At 36.5% G+C, this 13029-nt stretch overlaps 1 protein-coding gene across 1 annotated transcript in view; it reads right to left on the bottom strand.

Moving 5' to 3' along the window:
* Positions 1–374: 374 nt before the first annotated feature.
* The window catches only part of LOC137991309 (treslin-like), a 36619-nt gene continuing 23964 nt past the window's right edge, over positions 375–13029 (bottom strand). Inside the window, exons 5-12 of the mRNA XM_068836419.1 lie at positions 10206–10308; positions 9874–10062; positions 7582–7751; positions 7376–7431; positions 6421–6504; positions 1215–1324; positions 761–839; positions 375–461 (exon numbers count right to left, since the gene is read on the bottom strand). Coding sequence (XP_068692520.1) covers positions 375–461; positions 761–839; positions 1215–1324; positions 6421–6504; positions 7376–7431; positions 7582–7751; positions 9874–10062; positions 10206–10308 — 878 coding nt within the window. The remainder of the gene's footprint in view (positions 462–760; positions 840–1214; positions 1325–6420; positions 6505–7375; positions 7432–7581; positions 7752–9873; positions 10063–10205; positions 10309–13029) is intronic.

The raw sequence follows: 13029 nt of genomic DNA, 5'->3' as shown, positions 1-13029 counted from the left end.
AAAGTAGAATGGAACAACAACTCACGAGTATGAAGGCCTTTTTTGCTCATGCAGAATTATCTTGTTTGTGTTGTTAAGATAAATGCTATCAGTAAAAGAATTCTAAAGTACCATTTTCAAGACGAAAACTCATAATAAGTTAAAGATTTCAATGAATCTCTGCAAGATACCCACATGACATTAGCCTCTTTAAATTATTAAAAGTACTCTCATGAGGTAAAGATCACTACTTTCGGAAGGCCTGTATTATTTATTAGACCATAAAATTATGTTTTTGACGAGACTCAAAGGAAAAAAAAAGAAAAGCCTCAGGTCCAGTGGTCAGTGAGCCTAGCCTTTTGATTATTGTAGGTAATTTATGCAAGAATTTATCATTACATGCTCAGGATTTCTTCACTTAGAAACGTAGCAAGAAAATCTGGGTCCTTCATAAACGAGAGGGCCCGCAACAGATCAGTTACCTGCATAGACAAACAAACAGTTGTAAAATAAAAGGAAATCACAATTTAATATCATTTGAGACAATGCACTTTCTTATTGCAAAAGGTTGCAAGCCTGGAGTCATGCAGAAGATAACAAGAGGTTTTATTTCTCTCTTTTGAATGAATTTGAATGGGATTTGGGATATTGTCTAGGCTGAGAAAGAAGGGACTTCAAAGGTAGCAGGAACATTTGCAATCAAATGGTTTATGTGAGATTATCAGAAATTTTCTCAGTAATGGGAAACTTTAAGGCATTAATAACAATTATTACAAACAACCTCTTGAACCAAGTTACTTTGATCATCACATTTGGCAAGAGCTGCTATCTCTATTCTAAGAAGGACTTGCAGCTGGTATCTAGGGAAATCAAAGAGATGAGCATTTATCACTTAATTACAATTTCGATAGAATGAACAAATACATGTCGTTGTTTTGACAGGAAAAGATATGCAAATCATGGCAAATCACTATGGCATGAAAAACCTTCACAGTGTCCAGAAGAGTAAAGGCAAAAACAGACACTGATCACAGCAGCCTGTGAGTTGAGTTACACGTAGCACTTATAATTATCCAGAAATGCATGTAACTGGTGCACACCCAATTTTGATATCCAACACAAAGCAGTGACCCTTTAAGTCTAAGCATATTTCACAACCTATTTCTAGCTACAAGGTACGTGTAAGTGTATTAGCGTCATTAGTTATGGTGAAAGGTACTTGCTCTTTGACTTACTCTTTGACTTGGTGTTCTTTTGTGCATCCAGTACCAGAACCTTCATACTTTGCTCGCAGTTTTACCAAATTTAGGAGAACATTTTCAATTAGAAATTGTGAGATAAAGTCCTAGTCCAGAGAGAAAAAAAAACTATTATTGGTGACATAAAAATAGTTACTTTGCTAAGGAACAACTTACAGCCATGACTCCAATGTAACTCTGGATCTTTGTTTATTATATTTATAATATTTATCACCTGATAATAGGTACCGTATTACACATTTACTAAAATCTGCCTTTCATACGAAGTCAGGCCATTCAATGCTCCATAGTGCCTTTGTTCCTACATGACTGCAGGATCACCTCACCGGACACAAAAGAGTAGAGCAACACCTTCATAATTTCATAGGATAATGCTGGGTATGAATTGATCGAGCAAGCCTCTCCTTAAAGGGATACACCAGCACCAGCTTACTGCAAGTTTCTTTGATTTTACATGTAACAAAAACCTTGCTTTTAACCACCAGCAACAGACTAAATTTTCAATTTCATTTGTCTCACAGTGTGGGAAGGTGTGAGGAAAATGAAGACTTGGATTACGAAAAGATATGTCCAGAAATGCAAGTACCAGTACATGTAATTATATGCGCTCCCATTGTCATTAAGGGCCACAGTGTCACCTTGCTCTTTGCAAAAACTTCAACGTCACTTGTGTCTCGGAATACAGATAATTTTTGATGTCACAAAGAACCCCCTAAACTCTGCTCCTCAAGTAAAGATAAAAAGCTGCCTTCAAAAAGAGGCAATTTAATTGGATGTACATCTAATTGCTAGCATTACAGGGCAAAATGTAAGGAGACCAGAGATGAAGACCAAAGACCAGGAACTCACACTAACACCCTTTTTTGACAAATGTATGGTATTCAATAACATCCCCAGCGCACCAAAGATATCAGAATCAACTGGCTCTACTCACCATACAAGAATGTTGGCCACTAATTTAAACAGTGATTTAGGTCCTTGGTGTCACACAAAATTGCACTTTGAAAGATGTACAGGTGTTTTACCATCTGAGACCATTCATTTTCACACTGATCAACAGAAGAGTGTCACACAAAATAGCACTTTGAAAGATGTAGATGTATTTTACCATCTGAAACCATTCATTTTCATGCTGATCAACAGAAGAAGCAAACAGTGCCATTGTCGCATCAACCAATTGCATGAACCAGCTGTGATATCAGTACTACCACACTCAATTTTTGCATGATTGCTCACTCCATTAAAGCAGTATGACAAACCAAACACCTTCGATCTACATGTAAATCCATCCCAAATGCCAGTAATTGCTGTTGACCAACCACTCTTTGGTCTCCGTTGCCCATCAATAGAATTTTACAGAGAGAAAAACTTGGCAGTCATGCTAAGTGGACTTCACATGGAGATGATTACATTTTAAGACACTTGGCAAGATTATAAGGAAATGGCTGGAAAGACACTGAAGGAGTTGTTGACTCATTTGTTCTCTAAATAATTCTTTCTAGAACAATGGGGAGAGGGAGGGGGGGGATCTTAATTCACTGCTGTAAGTCTTAAAGCATTGATGACAAGATTTATGATGAGTATGAAGACTAGCAAACATCTGAAGACAATATATCACCAATTAATTTTTCTTAATTGGGCTTCAGTATGATGCTACACATATCTGAAAACTGTTCGCTTTTATGATCAACAAGACGCCTACACTCTACAAGGGCGTACCCGGATGCATAAACAGTTAACACAAATTGTCCAGTTACTACAGTTACAGTTAACTACAACTACAGGTAGAATTCGGAAAATAATGAGAGTTTACCAGAAAGATGAATCAGTGTAATTTAACTAGCAGGAACTTCTAGTAAAAACAAAAATTGAGGTATTTATTGTTATTAATGCTTAATTCGCAAATGGCAACAATCAGCACAGCAATAATCATCAGAATTTACTTTTTGTAATTTAAAAGCTTTTTGAAGAATGCCAGTTCAACAAGGTGAGATTTCTTTGGAATACTGACTGGAGATCGGTTGCTTTGTTTGTGTTAAAACAAAGTAGAATAGTATCGGTATTTGATTTCTTTTTTTATATTTAGTTGCTTAAGGCTTTTCTTTAATATCCTTTTCAAGTACCGTATTTGTTTCCTGTATTGGGAGGAATGGTGATGGAATAATCCCTAAACAGTGCAGTCAGCATGCACATTGACTCTTAAAGCCAGCGAGTGCTCTGGGACAGAATGCCACATGTCTTTTTGCTAAATTAAATTTCTTTTATAAATTATTTTGTTGCTAAGGTTGACCATTGCTTTTGCAAAGTCAAAATTTCTCACTTTTTGACGATGTTATAATACAAAAGCCAGCTGCTTTATTATTCATCAGTGTCACAACTCATGCTGTTTTCTTGGTTTTCATGTGACATCAGGAACAACTTAAATTATTCAAAAAATTGAGTTCTTACCTTCATCAGGTAAAAGACCTTTTTAAAGATATATCTACTGGCCTATTTTCAGCTCAGTAGCATGCTTTGTTGTGAAAATAGAGCAGTTTGAATTTCAATTTTTTGCTACAATGTGTGACATCTGGATTGCTTTTGAGACACACGTCACGTACACAAAAATATTGATTCGCCATGTGTTTTTGAGTTCTGAACACCCTGCTAGCAGAGCCTTTCTTTTGCTTGCTCGATTTGGCGTTCTTCTCAGTAAAGAAAAAGACAAATGGAGGCTCTGCTCGCAGGGTGAGTTCTGAATAACCAATATGTCAAGAGACGTGTCTGTGCAAATGTTTTCAAGTCAAGCATGCAGAGAGAAAAATGTTTTGAGAAAGCCATAGTAAACTCCAAGGTGTTTCCTACATGTATACTAAATACTATAATTTGAGTGGTACCGGTACCCCTCGCTGAATAAGTGCAGTTTGGAATATCGCACAGCCCTAAAACTTAGACACGCTATTGTTTATTACCCTTCTACAATACTTCAATTTCTTGACTTAATTTATTGAATGGTAAGCAATTTTTTTTCTTGGCGTGATATTTGTGTGACGCGGAAATGAACAATATTCTTTTAAGTGTTGCTCATATTTTGCTTGCATTCAGTGTCCTGAGAAAGGAATTCTTGCCATTTTTGTTGATGCATGCTATGTGAAATGAACTGTGAACTTAGCTCATCACCCTTGCGGCTTGTACTAAGCTTCGACTAGACTCTGGAAAATGAATACTTGAACTAGAGTCCTTCCTGCCAACGTCTCAGCTACTCAGCCCAGGCACGTTGTTATGATTTCCTGATCCTCACAATCAGAATGTCACGAACTACCGGTATTAGATACAGGAAACAATTTTCCTGGAAGTAGACTTGTGATCTAATGCTATTTAATTATTCATTTTCTTTGTACATTAATTTTGTACCTGATCAACTTCATGGCAGTTATTTTCAATTTTTTTTCTAGGAGGTGATCCGAACTGTGAAATCACTACTGCAAATTCTATCTACACCTGTACATCTGTTTCATCACAATGTCTCTCATCCACAGTGTCCATGAATGAACCAAAAAAGTAAAGTCTTGCTTCATGTGGTCAAAACAGGTGGCCACCACTTTCAAAATCACACGAAAGTTTTAAATATAAAGCAAACCATCACCTGATCTCAGTTGCTTTCATGGATCAGTGGGAACTTACTTGCTCTTGGGGCGCGATGGCCCAAGTTCAGGGCACAATGGCCCCAGTTGTATCATACAGGTAATCTACTATCCCTGGAATATCAAGCAGGTAATCTACTATCCATGGGGTATGCACATTTGTAACTATGAAGAAGAAAAATTATAACGTAGTATGCCTATGGCATCCCACGTAAATATTATTTTGCATGTTTTTGGATGATTGGAACTTGACTAAAAATACATGACTTTGTGATGCAAGTTACACTTCTGATCATCATAATGCAACTTCTACAACTGTACAAGTTACAGGACTAATCATGGCATCTGACAGGATGCGGCAATGCGGATCCGCATAATTCACTGAAATCCGCATCTTCCGCATAATTCCAATATTTTCCGCAAAAAACAGAAGAAATATCTGATATTAGTGATAAAGCAGCTCCTTAACATCCTCAAAAACATAAGGGCGCGTTCGATTGACCGTATTCCGGAATAGGATTACATGGAATACAAGTTAGAAGTCCTTCGTTTTTACGGAGATTCACATTAAAAACGTCGAACACCTGCTAAAATGCTATTTTAAACATATCTTTATTATCCTTGTTGCTTCAAAACACCAGACATACCGTTTTGAATTCATCACTTCACGTATTCTTATTCCGGAATACGGTGAATCAAACGCACTTTAAGTCAATGATCGAGGGAATGGATCGCGCTCCAAAGGTATTACAATTTTGCTCCATTATCTCCAAATTGAAACAAAATTCATGATGAGAAACAAAATAATTTTTTATCGCTTTATTTATTTTACCAAAAGTTGCGGGAAAATCCCAACTGCTAACCCTTTTATTTCAACGGTGAAAGCTGGTCGCAAATTGATGACTCCTCCATGTAATTTAATCACAAAGGGCAAAAATTCAGTCACAAATGCGATTGTATTGGTTGCAATTTCGATTACGGATTTACCGTAAGCATGTAAATACATTGGACAGGCCTAATTATTAGTTTTATAACTTGTTTAAGTTTCCGCATAATCCGGTGTAATTTCCGCATAATCAACGCATGTTTCCGCATAATATGGCCAAAAATTTCCGCATAATTGACTAATTAACAATTATTGCTTGATTGCTTGTTGACATCACTTGATAATAATAAATTATATGAAAATATATGCAATTCTTTTATTTTTGTTTCTTACAGACTCTTCATTTTTCTTTCCTTAAAGTGCTAGAAATAAGGGAATGCTATATCCTCAGGCCATGTCATTAACAAGGATTTTCTACAGATGAGGGTAATTTCTTTGGCATAGTGCAAGTGAAAGTTGAGAAGGATCAATGACATGTTATGACAACTTGCGCTGTTCATCGTGGACTGAAACACAACTAAATGAAATACTCTTACATGGTAATTCTAAGAAATAGCCTTTTGTAAAAGAAACTGTTGAATACGGTTGCTCTGCACACACTGCTATGACTTTTAAATAAAAGTCCATCAAGAGTAAGTAAAAGATTAGTTCAAAAGCTTTTGTCTCGCATCACCTTCTTCCTTTCATTGCCATCCTTCTGATAAAAATTTGAGACTGACATCATTATGTTGGTGATTTCTGTTGGGACACTTCCACCCTGACAAAAGAATGAATGACAAGATAAAAATATGTTAAAGTGAAAATAAAATGAGCATTTGGATGACTTCTAGGCAACATAATGTGCATAAAATTAATTCATTTTGCGATATTATGGTGTAAATACAGCTGACGATCATGGCCAGTTCGATAATAGTGTTTGAAACTTCCGTACAACTACATGTAAAAGTTTATCTTGACAAATTGCAGCCTGATTGTATGGCCTTGATCTTTTTGCACTCAATGCTGTCATCGATTCTGATTCTGAGAGAAATTCTGACTCTAATAATTCCAAATCAGCAAATTCTGTATTACTTGCCTAATGGTTTCTATACAGTCAAAATTACGCTCCCTGCAGAACTGCTAATGTATTTTCCCAAAGTTAAGATAACTGGTTCTCTATTTTACCCAATTATAACAAATTATAAGAAGTCTTTAACAAAAGCTTCCAAACTCAATTACTCAATGATTAGATTAACAAGTTTAGCCTGAATGCATTAAAGGGGACATACATGTAGTTTTTTGAGTGGACCTCATCTACATGTAGATGTTATTAACCCAGTTACAAACTAAAGCATCCCCAATCAGTGAGTAAAATCTGCAATACTCACTCTCAGGTGGGGAAGGCTTAATTAACTCTTCATCAGCCATCAACTAAAAAATCGACCAAGTCTGACTTTAGTATGCAATGTCAACACTAATTACTTTTACCTTGGTCCAATAGCACCATAATATCATAGTTACATGTCATACTTCAATAATCTCACTCTTCAAATGCACATAATTTCTACTGTACATGAAAACTTAAGTCCTCTTTAACATGCTTACATGTACAGTTCATGTACTTGCATAAAAGAGAGACATTTTGTTACCTCAAAAAGGACTTTGTCATAGATGGAACAAATTGCACTGATTAAATGAGACTCATCTATGGGATACAAAATATTGAGAAGAAAAATAATTATTATTTGGATGTAAATAATATACAACTTTACTAGTGCTCATTGCAAAAAATTCTCACGGTTTTGTTTCAGTAATTACTGACAAGTGTTTTTCATGGTCGAGTTTTAAAACTCACCTTCAGCATGACATGTGAGATTCTTAGTTTCTTCATCAGTTGTACATGAAGTTTGGTTATGTTCTTCTATGAGACACTTGCTGCTTTCGTTCATTTGAACAAGGGGATCAATTGTACTTCTATCATCCTTGTTAATGCTGCTTTGGAGAGTGTTGCTGACTTCATTTGCACTATTAAAATAACTCAATCACGTCAGTCCGAGATCACCCAGCCCTCAAGATGTCATTAAGATGTTTTTTTTTTTTTTTTGCCTTTTTCAGGCGAGTGGGTGATTTTTCAACCAAATCACTTACACATCAAGAGCATGATGCATACAGTAGCCACTTAGTTACCGCACCATGAGAGCCACATTTGTAAAACTGTTTTACGCCATATGTATACATTTCATTCTCATGTACGCTTGTTCAGCAAGGTTACTCAAATGAACAGCATACAAGTAGGTTCTGGAAGCTCCTCCTACCTGCTAGCACTTTGAACTATTTGCTCAGGAATTCAAGGGAGTTTGTTCACCCCCTTTGTGACACATGACGTTGTAAGAATTTTATTATGAAATAAGCGTATGGAACATAAACATTTAGTCTTCTGAGAAATCTTTCACAAAATAATTCTCATAATATAATTGTTATTTTATGTTAATCTATTGTAAGTAAAATTCAGCTTGTGAATGCAGTGTTTTAGTTAATAAAGTATCTATTAAAACTACCGTATCTACATGCAGATGCAGCAAAGAATTTTTCTATAGTTACCATAACAACAATATACATGTGTAAAGTGCATGTACTGTAATAAAGCAATAAGGTTCATCATAATGATGATGATGATAACAATAATAATAATGATAATATTTACTAATAGTAATAATAATAATAATAATTCTTTTAATTATTATTCCTGACTTTCTGCGTACAAAGCAACCTGCAAGGAGATGGTATAGTTGTAAAGTGTTGGTAACGACATGGCTAAATTAGGATAAGTGCTGACGCTACTCATTGTTACAGTACTCAGGGGTTACCAGGTCACAAAGAGTCCAATAGACTAGACTTGAATACACTCAAGACTTGATTACATTCAGCTTTAATAGTTAAATCAAAGTGCTTGTATACATAATGGTAGCTAGCTAAACATGACTAAATAATTTTTAATTAATGTGAGGAAGTATATGAAGTTTCTGTCCTAGTAAACATCCTGATTCATGCATGAGCATAACGCCTTACTTACATTTATTTACCATTACAGCCTACCCTTATTTCATGAAGATTAACAACTGGGGTCAACGGGGTAGTCAAAAAATGAATAAAATACACAAACAAGAAATAACGGGGAAAAATACCGGTAACTAATTTACAGGACTGAGTTGAGTTGAATGAGTTAGGGTTATCAGACTAGTATCAAAAATAGACTGTGGTAAACTGTTCCATTGAGTGATACATGTAGTTCTGGGGTAGAAGGATAAGCGGTGAGACAAGGTACTGGTAGAGAGGGGGATGAAACTATTATTGTGGGAATGCCAGGATCTACGTATCATCGGTCGGAGGTATTTGGAGGCGTTAATTGGAACATGTCCACTGTGGATCTTGCACAAGAGAGAGAGTCTTGCATCCACTTTCCTTTGTTCTAGTGACCTCCAGCCAAGGTCCTGGAGCATGTTGGAGACGCTAGAGGTATTGTGATACCTCTTTAGAGTCCACCTAGCGGCCTGCCTTAAAGTACCATTTCTTTCTTGTGGGCGACGCTATTTTCAACACCTGGTCTAGGGTTCCAAATTGCTGCACTGTAGTCAATCTGAGGGTGTACAAGCTCCATGTGCACACAAACCACTTGAAGTAACTTTCAAATTATATTTCAGGAACCCGAGAGAGTGATTGGCTTTGGCTATTGTTACATCTATGTGTTTATTCCACTTAAGATCTTATGAAATGAGGATACCAAGATATTTGGTGTGGTCAGTGGAGTACCATTCAATATGTAGGTGTACGGGATCTTGGTGCGTGCACGTGAGACACAGAGTACTTCACACTAGTCCATGGACTAGGGGGTCAGCAAAATGTAACTACCGGCCAGGTGGTTTCTTCAAATCAGTACACCCACCTAAAATTAATGTATTCAATTTGGACAAGGAATTACAAAGTGAAAAGAATATGTAGAGTTGTGAGGGATCATCAGCATTTAAATTATGTTGCATCCAGGTTTTACAGAGTACCTTTGCCATATACAGTATTTGCGGGTCAAGACCAGAAAGTACAGGACGTCTTGTGCATGTATATATGTATTACATTGCAATAATTGTTGTACCTTGTCTTGATCACATCTTTTTGTCCTTGTAATTTCTTCAGAATTCCTTGGCTGTTGCTTTTGCATGTTAGTGGCTGTTTGACAACTTCAAGTTTTGTCTTTTCATTTTTTCTGTAGTAAAGAATTTTCAGGTCTTTCATGGGTGTTGCTAAACCATCAACACAATGTACTTGAGGCTTGCATTCTCTCCTTTGATAAGACAGAACACCGATTTAATCACATAATAATTAAGACTACATTATAACTTTGTATTCTATTTCTTGTCATGTGGTTATGCAACATTATTGTTGGTATACTGAGAACATTCACTTTCACAAGAGAGTGTAAAAGACCTTTTTAGTTCACTCCAAAGTAATCTTTCTTCTTCATCAACTACAGGAGAAAGGCACCATGACTCAACAATTCCAGGCTTGAACTCCTTTTCTCCAGCAGTCTCTGTAACAACAAAAATAACAACAAAATCACATCCCAATAAAGAATAGTTTTGAAACAAGCCAATGACTTTAAAGTTCACTCACAGTGCTCGACTTTCAGGCAAAACCCTAGGGGGCCAGCTGGCCCCTAACTTTTCAGATTTGGTTGCCAGCTCAAGTACTTTAGTAGAAAAAAAGAACTCCGGCCCTTTGGGCCTTATACATTTCAACAAAAGCTCACATGCAAACAAGGTGGAGCCAAAAATATGAGTGCATAAAGCAGCCTTGATGGCAGAAATGGGTAAAAATAGTTGCAAATTTTAAATGTTGGATAATTTGACTTGAAAATGAATAATTGGACAAAAAGTTAATGTGTTTCAATCATAACATTGCTTGAAGTTGATTGTGACCCGAGTCGACTTTTCAGTTTCAGATATAGTAATATGATATCTGCATTTTAAATATACTCTTGATCCTAATAGGCCATTTCCGAGTTCATGTCTGTCTCCTCTTCAAAGCGAGTCTAAGTGCGAAGTTTTTGTGATGGTAATTAGTTCTACTTTACATATGAATGAACTAATTTTAATAAGAAAAACTTCGCACTTAGACTCGCTTTGAAGAGGAGGCAGACATGAACTCGGAAATGGCCTATTTACAAACCCTTCTAACATGCAAACGGACTCGTGTGGCACAAAGATATTCACTAATACTAAAGAAAACTAAATCTCCGCATAAATAATCCCTCACTGTGCCTTGAGAATGGCGTCACCATGATGCCGAAACGTTGGTTATTAAGTTTTTTATTTTGTTTGTTTAATTTTTTGACATTAGTGACAGTGGTACACTATTCATTATGAACAACAGTTTCATTTCTTTCTTATTATTTCTGAGAATTACAGTCGTCAATGGAACAAGACGCTCCATAAAAGCGAGTGGCGAGTAAAAAAAATTACGCGGTCGCCCGGCCGGGCACTCTGGCTTATTGTATTTCTTGCAGATAAGGCAGCTAAAAATTTTAATATGCTGGTGGTTACAGTTTACGAAACCTCTCAGAAAATGTTTCATCTTCGTACCAAACAATCGTGACTTTGCATGTGACGGCAAAGCACAAATTTGGATTCCTTCTCAAAAAATAGCATTAAATTTGGAACATGGAGTTTGGCATTTCTTGGTTATAGTTTTAAAAAAAGAGTTGTTACTTCTGCTCTGACAGCGGTAAAGCGCGGCCGGCGGAGCAGTGCAATTTACTTCTGTATGAACCAGAGACTTGCTGCTTGCTGTGCCTGCTTGACTAAAATATATTTAGGTTATGGTTGTTTTTCCCCTGTATACGAAATAACGAAATAAAAAAAAAGAAAGAGCAATCCTGCGTTGTCTTTGCTTCGTGACAAATCATTCCGTGCCCTAAACAAATAACGCTGTGACTGGCGCTTCGCCCAAACAAAAAGCTCATTCCAATAAACATTTTACTGATAATGCAAGGAAAAAATACTTTAGTTCTGTCCTGTAGCGATGATTTTCGTCCAGATCAAGATGACTTGCTAAGAGAAAAAAATGATAGCTTTTGGGCCGCGGTGGTTTCATTGTTTCACTGCAGTTTTCACAAAATCTCCGCGGGAATCAAGCAGCATTGATTCACGTTTAAAATTTATTTTCAACCCAACTAACCAGTAAAAAGGTTTACCTCTATTAAACCCGAACCTTTTTACATAAACCTGCCGCAATCTTTACTTTTTCCCTTTTAAACTTAAAAGACATTGGTGGCATTGCCACCTTTTTCGTCTTTCTCAAGTATGGCGTGAAAAATTTGACGGGTTGTGGGTTTTTCTTGCACTAGCGAGTTTGACGATCATCAGAGAAGTAGCAGCAATGTTTTTTTGAGAGAGAGATGGATGAAGATCTTGCTGCGTTGTTGATCTCAGATAATTAATTAAATAAATAATTAATTAATTCGGGCAACCAACTTGGAGGGCTGGGCGCCCCAGCTGAAATGAGTGGGAGCTTGAAGGGCTCCCCGAAATTTTCCTTAGAGCACAGACTTGGGTATTTTTGTACCAAGGCAGGTGAAAAAATAAGGAAAATAAACATGTTTCCTTTATTGTAATGTTCACTGCCTTAGCTTGATGATGCCATCACCATGCATAAGTTTAAATATCCAGAAAAACAAGGTCAGATCCATTTTACAATTTAAATTTCCTCAGAGTTAAATACTTGAGTGTGGGGCCCGGATTATAGCAGAGTGTATTAGGAGTGGGTAAGTTGTTGTAGTTCTCACAAATTGTGGATAATTCTGGTTTCCAGATTCTGGATTCTGGCTTTGTACCTGTGCACAGTTTCACTTTGCCTCTCGTGGAGATAGAAAAGAAATGAGCGAGTGACGCTTATTTTGGACAAGATTTAGTTTGTAACAACCTGTTCGGGGTTGGACAATTTTCAATTTATCTCCAGAGCAACTCAAGCAATCCAGTTACTACACGAACTGTGTCATGTGAATTGTTCTGTATTTTTTTCAGGCTAAAAGGAGGTTTCTTTGATAAGTATTTTATCACAACATGTTTTGCCATAATGGTGAAACCACACTGCATTACAGAAGACAAATACATGTAAGCGTAAATATCTATATTTCTGTGCATATATAGTGAACTTTGGATTGAATGCAATAGACCTTTTTCACTTGTACATTAAATTTTTGTTTTCCCAATACAGATCACGAGATGATACTCAGGAGGTTTGGTCCTTTCTT

The sequence above is a fragment of the Montipora foliosa genome, chromosome 2 (genome assembly GCF_036669935.1).
Source record: "Montipora foliosa isolate CH-2021 chromosome 2, ASM3666993v2, whole genome shotgun sequence".
NCBI classification, from domain to species: domain Eukaryota; kingdom Metazoa; phylum Cnidaria; class Anthozoa; order Scleractinia; family Acroporidae; genus Montipora; species Montipora foliosa.
Note: the sequence above shows the minus strand (reverse complement) of the source record. Positions and strands in the feature narration are given on the sequence as shown.